This window comes from Eurytemora carolleeae, unplaced genomic scaffold (genome assembly GCF_000591075.1).
Source record: "Eurytemora carolleeae unplaced genomic scaffold, Eaff_2.0 scaffold1603, whole genome shotgun sequence".
NCBI lineage: Eukaryota > Metazoa > Arthropoda > Copepoda > Calanoida > Temoridae > Eurytemora > Eurytemora carolleeae.
Genome location: NW_019397701.1, coordinates 69,467 through 85,278, shown reverse-complemented (window position 1 = coordinate 85,278; position 15,812 = coordinate 69,467). Strand labels below are relative to the sequence as shown.

The 15,812-nt window shown below is 31.4% G+C and overlaps 1 protein-coding gene across 3 annotated transcripts in view; it reads left to right on the top strand.

Moving 5' to 3' along the window:
* LOC111715544 (glycine receptor subunit alpha-4) overlaps window positions 1–15,812 on the top strand; it is a 46,902-nt gene that overhangs the window by 368 nt on the left and 30,722 nt on the right. The window contains exons 1-13 of one of the 3 annotated variants that reach the window (XM_023490899.1): window positions 709–791; window positions 970–1,076; window positions 2,606–2,631; window positions 3,048–3,083; window positions 4,316–4,361; window positions 4,471–4,508; window positions 6,258–6,302; window positions 6,411–6,433; window positions 7,382–7,455; window positions 9,041–9,074; window positions 10,442–10,495; window positions 12,392–12,456; window positions 14,132–14,214. In XM_023490899.1, the coding sequence (XP_023346667.1) occupies window positions 1,021–1,076; window positions 2,606–2,631; window positions 3,048–3,083; window positions 4,316–4,361; window positions 4,471–4,508; window positions 6,258–6,302; window positions 6,411–6,433; window positions 7,382–7,455; window positions 9,041–9,074; window positions 10,442–10,495; window positions 12,392–12,456; window positions 14,132–14,214 (580 nt within the window). In that variant the 5' untranslated portion in view covers window positions 709–791; window positions 970–1,020. Of the gene's footprint in view, window positions 1–555; window positions 792–969; window positions 1,077–2,605; window positions 2,632–3,047; window positions 3,084–4,315; window positions 4,362–4,470; window positions 4,509–6,257; window positions 6,303–6,410; window positions 6,434–7,381; window positions 7,456–9,040; window positions 9,075–10,441; window positions 10,496–12,391; window positions 12,457–14,131; window positions 14,215–15,812 lie in introns of those variants that run through there. The other 2 variants (XM_023490898.1, XM_023490900.1) reach the window with 2 other exon arrangements.

Here is a 15,812-nt window from a genome sequence, read left to right as displayed (position 1 = left end):
AGTGTACCAATAACAAGAATAGTGTACCAATAACAAGAATAGTGTACCAATAACAAGAATAATGTACCAATAACAAGAATAGTGTACCAATAACAAGAACAGTGTACCAATAACACACATAGTGTACCAATAACAAGAATAGTGTACCAATAACAAGAATAGTGTACCAATAACACGAACAGTGTACCAATAACACGATTATTGTACCAATAACAAGAATAGTGTACCAATAACAAGAATAGTGTACCAATAACAAGAATAGTGTACCAATAACACGAATAGTGTACCAATAACAAGAATATTGTACCAATAACACGAATAGTGTACCAATAACACGGATATTGTACCGATAACAAGAATAGTGTACCAATAACTATAGTGTACCAATAACAGGAATTGTGTACCAATAACAAGAATAGGGTACCAATAACACGAATAGTGTACCAATGTTTTTATTATTTCTAATTATTAGTTAATTTTGGTACGCTTATCCTAATATCCAGACTCCAATATTGGTATACTCGTTTCATTCTATAAATACTGCACTCTCTGTTACGCGAGCTACGCTGCGTTCATAAAGTCTATGTGATACCCCTGCGAATCTCTGAGTTCTCCCTGAGGATCTGTACAGAACGTATTGTAAAGAACTAGTTTTAGAAGCTGTTTACAGTCCGACTACGCATGCGCAAGTTTTCTGCGTGGAAGCGAGCAGTTTCTACTTCAGTATATAGTTGTATTTCATGTAAAGTTCGTCGATTATTAAAACCGTGTGAAATTCTAGGACCACTGCGGTAATTATGATTATATTTATATGGATCTTGATTATTTATGTTCGGTTATGGTTGATATTGTATAATGTAATGTATGGGTTCCTTGCCACAGTTTTTTAATGCCTGAGTGGATTTATTGCTGTATTTGTATGATTTATCACTCAATGCTTTTTCTGTTGGCTTATAAAAGATTATTTAGATTGAAGGCTTAGAGAAATAAACGTTCGGAACCTTATTATCATCCTTTGTTATGGAGAGCGTTGAGAGAAGGAAGCCTTACAATCCTATCCAGAGAAATACCACTCGGTACTTATAGATTTCATTAGGTCTTTAGGGAATTCGCTAAGTAGCGAAACACTCTCAGCTCAACTATCCCTCCTGACCAGTCACTACCTTTAAACCTATTATTAGTCTTTATACATGGATGGTGCATTAAGTGCATTCTACAGTGAGAACCAGAAACTCTTCTTATCATTGGATATCAGGGAGTAAGAAATAGAAGTAAGATATAACCGACGCGGTTCGCCCCACCATATGAATATACATTTTGCAGACGGGTACTCCATCTGTATAAGAAATATTTGTCTGATGTACAATTACCGCGTATACAATAACCTATTTTAAATATTTTTAATACAAATGGAGTACTCGTCTGCAAAGCACGCATAATCGTATGGTAGGGCGAACCGCGTCAGTTATATCTCCCTTCTATTCCTTACTTCCTGGGTTCGCCCTACCATATGATTATACAATACATGCTTTGCAGACGGGTACTTCATTTGAATAAGAAATATTTGTCTGATGTACAATTACTGCGTATACAATAACCTTTTCTGAATATATCTTATTCAAATGGAGTACCCGTCTGCAAAGCATGCAAAATCATATGGTAGGGCGACCCGCGCCAGTTGTATCTCCCTTCTATTTCTTACTCCCTATGGGATATCGCTCACTATTTTGTATTTTGCTGCTGAACTTTATTTTTAAAAATATTTTTTTTTGACACTGGAGGTTCATGTCACTTACAATTGTTCTACAGAGCATTCTGAATAGTTAGGAAAACGTCAAAATTTGTACATTTGTTAAAAATTTGTCGACATTAGCAAGTTCTTTTACATTAAAAAGTAATAAAAGTATGTTGTAAAATGTTTACCTCCCACGATGTAATTATAGCTTTATACAAGCCAATTAACTCTAATTGTATTAAGGGCTGAGCAACGTTATGTTAACGAACAGAGGGTTATTGAAAGTTAACCCAAGACTCCGTTAACAAACGGCGAAAGCGTTATTTTTGAAATCGTTACGATCGAAAACAACCGTTCATGAAAGAAAGAAGATTGGAAAAAATAAACGAACGGCCACCGCCGACTTTTTGTTTAGGGTTCGGTTTTTCAGCTCCGGCAAAATTTGTACATTTATCAATTAATGAAATAACTGTTTAAGGCTCGCACTGTCATCGAATTCTAAAATTCAAACCGTTTATTCATATCATTGGGATCGTTAAACAATGGTAACTTTAAAAATAGGGTTTCCAATCGGAATTCCGTTGCGCGGATCTGTTCTCAAATTGCGCGGAATTGCGAGGAAATTATAGGGAAATTAAAATCCACTTGCGTTTGAAACCCTACTTTATAACTGAACGGAACAAACGGATAGCTAAAAAGTTTACCTGTTCCGTTATTCTAACTAACCGTAAACAACCGGTTTAAAAAAAGTCTGAATGTGCCGAGCCCTAATTCTGTTGACACTAAATCCTGAATCAATTCTCACTTCATCGACCATTAATCCATTAATTAAGTTAAACAAACTAATCGTTAATTTATTCATCATTTCAGCAATTCTGAGGATGGAGGGACGCCAGGAAATGAATTGATTAATTGATTAATTATAGTAGAGTAATTCTTCTAGATATTTAAATGTATGCGTAATGAAACAATTTTTATGAGTGCTTTTTCAAATTTTAAACGTAATTAAGTTTCAATACAGTCTCTTTAAAGATGTTTTTAAGAGTGCTAAAAGATCAATGATTATAACTTATATACAGCTTTTCTTTTTATAAAGATAAATTTTTGACATCCAAATATATTTTCATAAGCAATTTCTTAAAATTTTTGAACAAATTATAAAATGAAGAAATAAAATGTTTGTAAAAAATTTATAGATGCACTTTTTTAAAATTTCCAATTAGAACTATAATGAATGAAATTCATGTCTTAAATATGATGAGTTTTTTAAACTTATGAAATCAATTATTTAATTAATTATATCAATGTTCAGTTCTCTCAGACCATGGTGAACTACCAGAAGACGACGGTAAATAAAACCATTAGAGGAGTAAAGGGACTGTAGTATTTTCAAACGACTGTCCATGCAAAGTTGCCAATGCCCGATTTACAACGGTACCCTTGAAAGCGTTGTATGATCAAATATGAATCAGATATCAATATTTTTGTTTCTTTAAACTGTTTAATTTTATTTGCAGTTTCTCTGCGAAAGTGACTTGCACATTCCTAGCTTATATAAGAAGCAATGGAGAAACTCGCAGAAGTAAAGACTTTTCAAGTCAGAAAAAATATGGAATCTTCCACATTTTTTATTAGAATAAGGTTTTAAGGGTACCGTTGTAATTTGGGTATTGTCATCTTTGCATGGAGGTCTACTTGAAATTACGCTTATGCAGTTCCTGTCGTGAGCATCCATATAAAAATGGAAACTCCGGATTCACATTTGTACCTTTTACATCTTCATCTCATTAATAATGTGAAAGATATCATCATTGATCTGCTAGAAAAGTGTTCAATTTTGAAAATTTCCTCCACATTGTATGCATACTATAAAATATATTAACTATACACTAATGCGTCGAAAAAGATGACTATTGTTTTTAATATCTGAATGATTTGATTGAAATTAAATTGATTATTTTACGATCCGAGTTGAATGTTGCAACGTTCCGAATTTGTATGGATGCTACGTTCTTCGGTATGAGCCGTTTTTAACAATTTTCTCCTTATAGACGCATCAGATAAAAGTAAGATTAGTAGCGATCAAAAGCGCTTATTTTTCGCCGTAAGCCTACACCCCTTTAATTTTTCGTAAACACTCCCTTTAAAGAAACAGCTGTGAATTGGAAAATTCCCTCTTTAAATGTATAGTCTCCTAAAATTACGTCTACAAAACCATGATGATCGAGAAAATGTTACATATGGCGTTTTACTCTATATAAATTAGAAAAAACTCTTTGATTGCTGAAGATTAATGTAAGGGATAAAAAACAACCATCATTGTTCTTTATAAATTAAATATTAAATAACTTTCATTCTTGTAATAACTTTAGCTATTAAATATTATTTATTCAGCCATTTTCTCTTTGTTCAAATTTGAAAAAAAAAATTATCAAGGTAAAATTTAGTGAATTTTTCTGTTTTCATTCGATGATTTCCAGAATCATTTTACACACAACACCCAAGCCATAAATAGATACATATGCAAAACAAATTTTGTTTTTATTTCAGATAAAAATACATATTTTTTATTTTTTCTAGGCGAGATAAATGACCTTCCTTTGAAGTTTGAAGATATCGTGGACAGGAAATTTGAAACTTTATTTTATTTTTTAAATTCTAAAACAATTAATCTTAACAAAAGAATCATCTTGTCCAATGTTAAAAGACCAGTTTCAATATCTGTGCTCTTTCAGGAAAACTTATGATAAAATGCGGCCACCTAAACCTGGAGGTAAGTGGACAAAAAAGGTTTTTAAAAAATTTACATTTTTCTTTCTCTTTAATTTCTTGATTTTTTTTACAACGAATATTTGAACAAATCCCAAGCTTTCCAGAAATAAAAAATTTCCAAAACCGCTATTTTTTCTAGTGGAATTGTCCGAAATGGAAAAGCGGAAATTTTTTTTTTTTTGTAACGCAAACCGGGAATTTATTTCGGTAACCAAATTTTTCTAAACGAAGTTTGTTTGGACAACGAAAGTTCTTTAAAAAATTATATATTACTTCTAATTTTTTTTACAACAAATATTTAAACAAATTCCAAGTTTTCACTTCGGATACAGAGTTAACGGGACCTTGGATCGAACTGTAGTTTTAATTAAAAGATTTTTTTTCAAACTCAAAATTTAATTTTTAAACAGAAATTTTTGAAATTTTGGGTTTCCGGGAAAAGGATTTTCGAGTCTTTGCCACAAGCTCTGAATTTCTAATCCTTATATGATTGCAAATATCAAAAGTTTAGACAATCAGGTAGCAATGATATAGGGATAAGAAAATTTGAGTTTGTTGCAAAGACTCAATACCTTTTCCCTTCACTAGCGTAAACCAGATATTTCTTTCGGAAACAAACATTTTTCAAAGAAAAACAGTCCTCATTAAAAAATACATTTAACTTTGTAAAGAAACATTCTTTGTTTTTTTTGGTATGGAAAATAGTATATTATCTAAAACGTTTTCATAACTTAACTATAATATGTTTAGTTTTATAGAACAAAAGGTAAAATTAACAATGGACCGGGGACAAGAAATAAATGTGTAAAAGCTGTTTACGGTTCTATGGTTCAATACAACTGTAACAATCTAGACAAATAAATGTAGAAAAGGAATGTCCTCATATGACCCAAAGGTTGCAAGCTAGAACGCAAAAGTCGAAAAGAATTTGATTAATTACTTTTTAAAACTTAAGTTGAAAACAATTACTTTAAAGTTCTAAAATGTCAAAAATTAGGTTTCTAAAAAGTGAAAGTGCAGACATTCAAAGGCCAATGCGCTGCTACACTCAAAAGTAAATCCAGTCTTAAAAATGTATGCAACCTTTTATAGCAGCCTGGATCTGTGTGTCCTGGTTTCTTCATCAGCCTGCCTTCATTTTCGAACCTTTCTCCCCTATTAAGTTTTCACTCTTTGTATTCCTTTCGAATACTTTTCCATGGACCAGATCCGGTTTTAATGGAAAAATCGTCTTTTTTTTTATTTTAACCTAAGAGTTAAGATTGGGAGATGGAATACTCATTAATGGTATTTTTTCGCCTATTTTTAAGTAATTAATTCATTTAATTATGTTGTTTTTGTTTTGTTTGGCTCCTGAGAGAATATGATGAATATGAATTATAAAAGTTAAGAAAGAAAGTGTTGGTTTTAGCATCTTTTTACGTTGTTTTAAAATTATAAAATCCAATAGAAAAAGAACTAGTTTTTAAAACTTTTTACAACTATTTATTTGCGTAATGTTCATATTGGAAAATAAATAAACCATTCAACTTTTTTGTCTTCTTCGTCAAATTCTGTTTTCTTGCGGGCACTGTAGTAGTTTCAATATAGAGAGTCAGTTTAAATTCTATAATGAGTCTAAGTCTAGACTCATTTGAAATCACGACTATACAGTCCCTTTAATACAACATTAACATCACAATATTTGGATTAAAATAGAAAAATTGAATTCAATTATTTAATTTTTCTTTCAAAAAATATTTTATTTTAGGAAAAGCTACGAAAGTCGGATTCCATATAACCGTCATGAGCATAGGAAATTCATTAAGCTTTATATAACAATACAGGAAAATGTTGGAATTAATTTAGTAAAATCCACAAAAATATTTTTTTTACATTTTTGATTTAAGCTTAATGATTTTAGACAGCATTGATGAAAGTTCAATGGTAAATATCTAGAAAAATTCTTTGTTGGTTGGTTTTAGTGGAGAATGAGTCTCAATATTGAGTATATATTCTAATCAAATCTCTCGAATCCGCTAATTCCAAACATAAAAATCCGCCAAATACAATTCTAAAAAGGTTTAATAAAACTAGAAATTCAAGGCGCTTCGCGCCCTTCTTTCTAGGCTTTTAGGGCGCTTCGCGCCCATCTTCTATTTAAATTAGGAACATGTTCGAATTGTTTACATTTCAAAACAAAGATGAAACAAGTTTTGCGGATTTTTAAAAAAAAATTCGCGGATTTTCAAAAATTTAAATTTTTTTACAAAATTAAAAACCTCTTAAACACAAATTTTTAAAATTTCAATCATTCATAAACCTTCCCTGGGGTCCCTAGATGTCCCACAAAAAATTTGGGCCCGATCGGTTCAGCCGTTTTGACGTTTATTGGATACAAACAAACAAACAAACACCCAAACAGACAGACAGACAGACAAGCCAAATTTATAAATAGATTAAGTTGCAATCTAATTATCTAAATCCAAAATGTTGTGACTCGCAGGCTCAGCTCTAACTACGATTCTAGCCAACCACAGAGATTTAACTTCCTTAAAATGAGTTTGCCCCTGATCTTAAATATTTCTTATTTTCAGACATATACAGCTGATCTTTAATATGAAGATATATATTTTCAGACATGTACAGCTGATCTTTAATATAAAGATATATATTTTCAGACATGTACGGCTGATCTTTAATATAAAGATATATATTTTCAGACATATACAGCTGATCTTTAATATAAAGATATATATATTTTCAGACATATGCAGCTGATCTTAAATATATAAATATGTATTTTCAGACGTATACAGCTGATCTTATATATATAAATGTATATTTTCAGACATATACGTAGCTCATCTTAAATATATAAATATATATTTTCAGACGTATGCAGCTGATATATTTTTTGGACAAGAATGGAAAGATCATAGATTACAGATCCCTGATAATATCACAAGGTGAGACCTTTAAAGGGACTGTGAATGGAAATTCAAGTGACTTTCCATTTAAATAATTGGTGTGTCTCCGCTTAACAAGGATACCCTATAAAAGCATCAGGTCTGATTTTGAGAAAGCTTAGGATTTTTTTTCAATTGTGGTTTTTCAGAGACATTGAGAATTTTCAGAATTTATCACTTTCCAAGCTAGATAAACGACGATATTTTCCACATTATTGATGAGATAAAGGGATACAGGGTGCTCTTGTGAATCAGGCATCTCTCTTCTTAAATAAAAGGTTACTTGAAGTAACATCGATGTTAGTCTCTTTACTGGCAAGAAATAAAAAAAAATAGAAAAAAATATAATGATTAATTTGAGTTTGTTCAGTGGGAATTTGAATTATTCACACTTAGAACTTTTATTTAAAGACTATGCTGGAGGAGCTGGAGTGCCGATTTTTATATAATTATTCTTAATGATAGTTACTCTCGCCGTTTACCCGCACTTGGTTTTAAATCATGATTTACCTGAAGTGCCCGGATTTGTACCATGGAATTTTAAAACTTTCCAATACTTTTTAGCCTATATCACCCCGTGGGGTACCCTTGAGTTCCCATAAACAATTTCAACCAATTTGGCCAGCTATAGCCAACGTACACATAAATACATTTTAAATATATATATATTATATATATATGCGCGAAGAGCTTGGTTCTGAGAACCCATCGTTGTCCAGGGTGGTCAAAATCAATCCTGCCGTTTACCCGCACTTGGTCGTAAATTACGATTTTAGGTATTTTTCCCTTTTGAATATATATATTTGATTCATGAGTTATGATCGGACATACAAACATACAGACAAAAAGGGATTACTACTTTAAATATAGAAAAGAAAAGTGTAAGAATTGTCTTTTTGTAAGATAGCTAGATCTGAAAGATTAAATTATTTAATCCTGGTTCAGCAAACTGTCAATTTAAATTGATTTTAACCAATTTGATTATACTTTGAAACTTTAAAAAGGTTTTAGTCCCGAGAGAAAAGGTTAAATAATAATGGAGTAATAATGTTCATAATTTTCATCTAGAGTTTTCGGTGTTGATGACTCCCTAGCAGCATGATTAGATTTGATTTAATTTCATAATATTTGTTTCTAATAGACTGTCCATGTCTAACTAAATTGAATTGCACGTCAAATCTTTTATGTTTTCAATCATACAACTCCTCTAATTGAAGAGGTATTGAGAAGAACAAATCTTTTTTAAATTGTTAATATGTAACCCGGATATAGGAATAGAGTCTTTGCCACAAAATCAAATGATCCAATGCCTAATGCTTTGCAACCTGATTGTGCGAACCTCTGATATTTCAAACAGATATGATATTTTGAAATATCTGAGGTCTACTGCACGTTACACTATACCATTGGGCTGCTCAGATTTAGGGATAACAAAACTTAAAGAACTCAATTCCATCTGCGATTTTGGGTTGCAAAGATATAGGGATTAAAAATTAGAGTATGTGAATAAAACATACATATATACGTATATGAATAAGTATTAAGTAAACAATTGTCTAATATATGTTCTCTTATTATTGTTTAGGGAGTATCAGCTACTGCCAATAGAATGGCTGAAGGTAACATATTTTCTTGTTTAAAGGGATTGTTTAATTATTTGAAAAGATGTAAGGTACTTTCCCAAGCGATCACTTCCTATGGGTATTTTCCCAAGAAGAAAATTCCCAAATATGCAATTTCACTGGTGGCAATTTCCCAAGTCTGTCCTTGTCGCAGCGCTCGTTCCCCTATCCTGTTTTGCAGCCTGTGTCGCCAAAGAAGGCCTGATCTAACATTTGTTAAGTTGCCGCATGGGAAATTGCACATTCTGGAAGTTGTTTAGTGGGAAATTTTCATTTTGGAAGTCACCCTTAGGAAAATACCTAACCTTTTTAAAAATGCACATCGTATACACTAACCTTTGAATTTATAATCACATTTAGCATATTATAACGCTTATATATGTCCCTGAGCCACGATCGGTAAAGATAGACTTTATTGTATTTCAAATCTTAAATAATTAGTATGAGTGAGTATTTTAAAAATGGTAAACCTGAACCATCCTTTCAAGTCTCACGCGTAAAGGGACTGTAAGCTTAATTTCAAGTAACTTTCATGCAGAGAAATCAATACCCGCTTTACATCGGTACCATTAATAGCTTTGTTTGATCAAGTATGAATCATATCTTAATGTTTAACATTATTCAAAATGTTTATTTTCATATGTTGGTTCTCTGCTAAAATGATTTGTGCAGTTTTAAGAACTTATCAGAATTAAACACTTTTTTGAGTGAGAAAAAGAAGAACATTCTCTGTATTTTTGATTAGAATTTCCAGGGTACCGGTGTAAATCTGGTGCTGTTAACTTTGCAGGGAGAGGGTCAATTGAAATTACACTTACAGACCCTTTAACTCAATAAGTCAAAGGATATTTTGTTTCAAATTTTGAAAAATGCTACAAAACTAATCAAAGTGATTTGAATTTAAACTTAAAGTTCTTAATAGTGCCTTTTACTTGTTCAATTTAAACACTTTTATGGAAATATATAAATAAAAGGATATGAGAAATGTTTGTACTCTGGTTTTGAAGATAACGTAAGAAATCAACGTTTATTTATTCTTAGTTTTTTTCCGTTTCCAGTTTACAAAATTATAATTTATAATCTTGAAAAAATTTTTGCACCTATTTTTAAGGTAATATGAATTTTTTAGAAAATATGGATATTTCAGGAAATATGGATATTTTAGGAATTATGGATATTTTAGAAAATATGGATATTTTAGGAAATATGGATTTGAAGGAACTATGGATATTTTAGGAAATATGGAAATTTTAGGAATTATGGATATTTTAGGAAATATGGATATTTTAGGAAATATAGATATTTCAGGAAATATGGATTTTTTTAAGAAAATATGGACATTTTATGAACAATGGATTTTTTAGGAAATATGGAGACCGGATTCTTACTTTAAAAACGCAAAGAGGGTTACATTTCAGGTAGCAATAAAAAATATATAAATAGTATATAAAAAATATATATAAATAATATATAAAAAAATATATATAAAATTTTCATTTTGAAAGGTTTATTTATTTTGAAAATACACAAAATACTCACTTTATATAAATTTGCCACAAACTTAAATTTTCTAATCGTTGCAACCTGATAATGTAAATCTAATCGTTGCAACCTGATAATGTAAATATCGTTGCAACCTGATAATGTAAATCTAAAACTGAGATTATTTGACTTTACAGAGTTCGTACAAAGTTTGAAATATCTTCTTTTTTTAAGACAAAATATTTTTTATTTTCGTAAACATATTTAGTTTTACAACATTTTACATATAAATTATAAACGAAAAAGGCATTTCAGTTTACAATCTAATTTTGAAATATCAACGATATTGGGTTGCAAAGAAAGTTTGTGGCAAAAACTCAACTCCTTTACAGCACCAACCAACCATCTTTGAGCTAAAATAAATTCATGGAAATTTTTAAGCAACCATGTTTTTATCAGAAACTATTCAGTTCATTCTGAAACTCATTTCATAATCCACAGTGATCCAGGGGTTGCAATTTCTCTCAGGCAAAAATCAATCACAATTTTACCCATTACATCTAAAAAGCTAAAGTTAAAAGTTTAGGGCTACAAAAAGTATAAGTGAGTTATAGCATGGTAAAGTAAAAAAAGCCCGACCATTTCTGAAAATGGAAGCACATTTTTATAGCAGTCTGGATAATTCAGCTTTTACGAATATATTTCAAAATAAGTTTTCAAAAAAAGTAAACAAACTCTGTTTATATTTATACCTCTTGTTTAGTCGGTTTTATCTCCTTTTTATTGTTTTATGCAAAACAGTTCTTTTATTAGCTGGGGACATAGATTAATAACAATACAGATAGAAAGTTGTTGTCTTTATAAGATTTAAAGTTTTTCGTTCACAATAACATACGTGCATGCGTGTTGAATTACAAGACAGAGATAGAGCCTGCCCTTAACTCCTTTGCGCTTCTGCCTCTGGGTTATTGTGAACGAAAAACCCCTATATATTGAAAAGACGACGTCTAGTGTTCTAACTGTATTTTTATAAATCTATAGCACAGTAGCACCAGCTGTTTCAATTTCAATTTTATTTTATTTCAAACATAAACTTTTTAATTATTAAATATTATGAAGAATTTTATACACACAAGTTGGTTCCTTGAAGGGACTGTAGACGTATTTTAAAGCGATCCTTCATCTTATAATTGGCATGTCCGATTCACAGCGGTGCCCTTTAAACCTCCGTCTGAGAAACATTAATGGAGATTTTCTAGCTAAAAAAGGTTAAAAATTCTAATTATTTCATTTATTGTCTCCATGCGGCATAAATCCGCATACATTTCATCCTTGATCAGACAAATGTTCAAAGGGTATCATTGTGAATCAGAACTCCCATTTATATATTTACATTCCCTTTCAGCATAAATGTTAAAAGAGTACTATATACAGTGAAAACCAGAAAACTCTGGAATAAGAAGATGACTTTCAAACCAAAGTTATGACTAGTTTTATATAGTCCAATGAACATGAAACATAGAAATTGTGCAGTGTGAACAGACCCATTATACCAAATAAGTAAAACGATTAACTTTGTAACAACATCAATTGTAGATTTAGTTATTGCGTAAATGTCGTTTTCCTATTCCACAGTTTTTGTTTCTCATTGTAAATATATTCTCTTTTTTATACGAATTGATTAAATGAGAATTGTACAAGCAGATCTAAAGAAATTCTGTTAATTAATCCTATATTGGATCTAGGAAAACAACAATGTTGGAATACCTATACATGGATCCGGGGGTTATTATATTATTGTATATTTATTATAAAATAATCCTTTTATTTAGACAATGACGATACCAAATCATTATGTGTGGCTGTATCGAAACAAACAGATTTTCTACATGGTCAAGTAGGTTTTTTTTCGATATTTGTAAATCTGAAAAATCAGTTTCTGATGCAGTTGCGCACACACAAACTTTAGCAATAGACAAATTGGCAGACATTTCCGCAAATTAAAGTTTAAAGTAAACTGATGACTAAACAGCTGACTAATTAGATGAATAAACAGATACATAAACAAATGACTAAACAGATGACTAAACAGCTGACTAAACAGCTGACTAAACAGCTGACTTAACAGATAACTAAATATATGACCAAACAGATGACTAAACAGGTGACCAAACAGATGAATAAACAGATGACAAAACAGATGAATAAACAGATGAAAAAACAGATGAATAAACAGATGTCTAAAAAAATGACTAAACAAATTACTGAACAGATGACTAAACAGCTGCATAAACAGTTGTTAAAACAGCTGTTTTAATAGCCAACTAAACACCTGACTATAGAGATGGACATGTTCAAAAAAGAATTTGTAAATCATTTATGATCCATCAAGTTCATCAATAAAAGATTGAGAAATTGTTCCGTCATGGTTCGGGATTTAGAAAAGAATATTGTTTATGTTTCTCTAATTATTCCGGCTTTGTACCCGCTTATTGTGCGATAATTTTCCTAAAAATTTCGTTTTTAAGAATAACTATGTTTGTTACCAAAGCTGATGCCCATTCCTAATTGGTGACCAAACATCTGCACAAAAAAGTTTACTAAGCAACAGACTTTTGTGTTTTGACTAAATAAACAGCAAACTAGTAACTAAACAGTTTACTAAATAGCTGACTAGCGACTAAACAGCTGATCATAGTGACTAAACAGCTAAATAAACAGCAAACTAGTAACTGAACAGTTTACTAAATAGCTGACTAGTGACTAAACCATTGACTAGTGACTAAACAGGTAAATAAACAGCAAACTAGAAACTAAATAGTTTACTAAACAGGCATGTTCAGAGCCGGCTCAACATGTACTTCATTTAACAGTTTATGTTGAGCCGACTCGAATCGTGCAACCTTTATACTAGAGTTATCTAAGCATCTCACTTCAGACGTAATACCATAGAGTAAAAAATAATAGGGAGGTCGGTTGTGTACATCTGAGCTAAGCTTCACCTCTTCGTTTTATTACTCTATGCGTAATACTAACTTGTTCTAGGTTAACCCTACTGCTAAGTTACTTGTTCTAGGTTGACCCTACTGCTAATTTACTTGTTCTAGGTTAACCCTACTGCTAAGTTACTTGTTCTAGGTTGACCCTACTGCTAAGTTATTTGTTCTAGGTTGACCCTACTGCGAAGTTACTTGTTCTAGGTTGACCCTACTGCTAAGTTACTTGTTCTAGGTTGACCCTACTGCTAATTTACTTGTTCTAGGTTGACCCTACTGCTAAGTTACTTGTTCTAGGTTGACCCTACTGCTAAGTTACTTGTTCTAGGTTGACCCTACTGCTAATTTACTTGTTCTAGGTTGACCCTACTGCTAAGTTATTTGTTCTAGGTTGACCCTACTGCTAAGTTACTTGTTCTAGGTTGACCCTACTGCTAAGTTACTTGTTCTAGGTTGACCCTACTGCTAAGTTACTTGTTCTAGGTTGACCCTACTGCTAAGTTACTTGTTCTAGGTTGACCCTACTGCTAAGTTATTTGTTCTAGGTTGACCCTACTGCTAAGTTATTTGTTCTAGGTTGACCCTACTGCTAAGTTGCTCAATGAAATTCAACGCGTATCCTCACGATCTTCAACTCTGTCATCTCTCGATGGAAAGCTGTAAGTTTTTTTTAATTTCAGATTTAAGGATATGTTATCTAGAAAAAAAACCCTCATTTTAAACAAGGAACTGATGAAAATATTCTTAGTCGTTTTTATACATCTGCAAATCGGGCAGTATCTCTCTAAATCATGTCAAAAGTTAAAATTAAAAACGCCAAGAAATTTTTGGCAATCCCACGGAGGGTTTTTAAAATATAAAGTTCAAATCACTATTCACGTTCAGAACTAAATAAAGAATTTGTTTTAAAAAATTTCAATTCCTGAAGCTATATATTCAAGATAAAAGAATTAAAAGCAACTTTTTTGAATCGTTGTTGCAACAATTGTAAAAAGCTTCGCAAAGAAAAATTTTGAGGTTTTTAATTTTTCATTTTTTTACAATTTGAAAAGGAAATAAGAAGAATAATAAATGTGCCAGAGATGGTTTATTTTCTCACGTTCTGGCAAACGTTTTCAATTAATGAAAATATAATATAATTCTTCTCTGTCCCTTGGGTTTCTTTTCATCCGATGTTTTATCATAATTAATTAGGATTAGGATTTACCATTTGTACCGGTATAGCATGGGGACAACTCCCTTGCATGGGGCGTACTCCCCTAATGTTTTAACCATTCAATACAATAGACATAAAAAGCAAATGTGTAAACATTAAAAATTATTAGTTGGCATATATTAAATACACATTTTATAGTTCTTAAATGTATTTTAAAATGGGTAAATGCAAATAAAGTTATTTCCTTTCGAATTTCGTCTTCCTTTAAAATCACCAAACAATTAATATTTACCAGAGACATAGATCACTTTTAGTGTGTTTTTCAAATCAAAATACATGAAATATCGGAAAATGTCATACATGTCTAAATTTGTGTTGAAATTGTTGAAAGTTTAGAGGGAGTCTGCTCCATAACACCTGCACTGTGATCAGGGGGGAGGGAGACATCTTTCTATACATAAAGGAATTGAGTCTTTGCCACAAACTCAGATTTTCTAATTTCTCTATTTTTGTAACCAAAGGTCGTAGACCATAGTTATTTCAAACTATGAATTCTGTTTGATCAAATAATCTAAGTTTGAAAAATCAAAGGTTTACATCATCAGGTTCCAAAGATATAGGGATTAGAAAATTGAGTTTGTGGCAAAGACTCAATTCCTTTGGTTTGTATGTTTGTTTGTCGTCCTGTCATGTCTGTCTGTATCGAATAAATGTTAAAAAGGGAAGGTTTAAGAAACATCAAAGATGACAAATTTTGCCTCGAAAAGAATGTCGACATTTATTATTTCTAAAAATGTGCTAATTTAAACAAAAAATCTGAAAAATTTGAGAACGATTACAGATACCAATTTCAGAGTAACAGTTAAACGTTAAAAGAAACTGGTGCGCCACGAAGCGCCCTAAAAACCGTTATATTTTTATTCAATTGAGTGTCTCACTGTCTAGGTGTTTTAATCCGATCGGTCCAAAATTTTTATCATATGACCCTAGAAAGGGTTTAACCCTATTCCTGCTGGGGGGGGGGGTTCAATTTGACCCCCCCCTCTAGATCCCATGTTTGATGTCCAAATATGACAAATGATACATCATTGGAAAAAAATT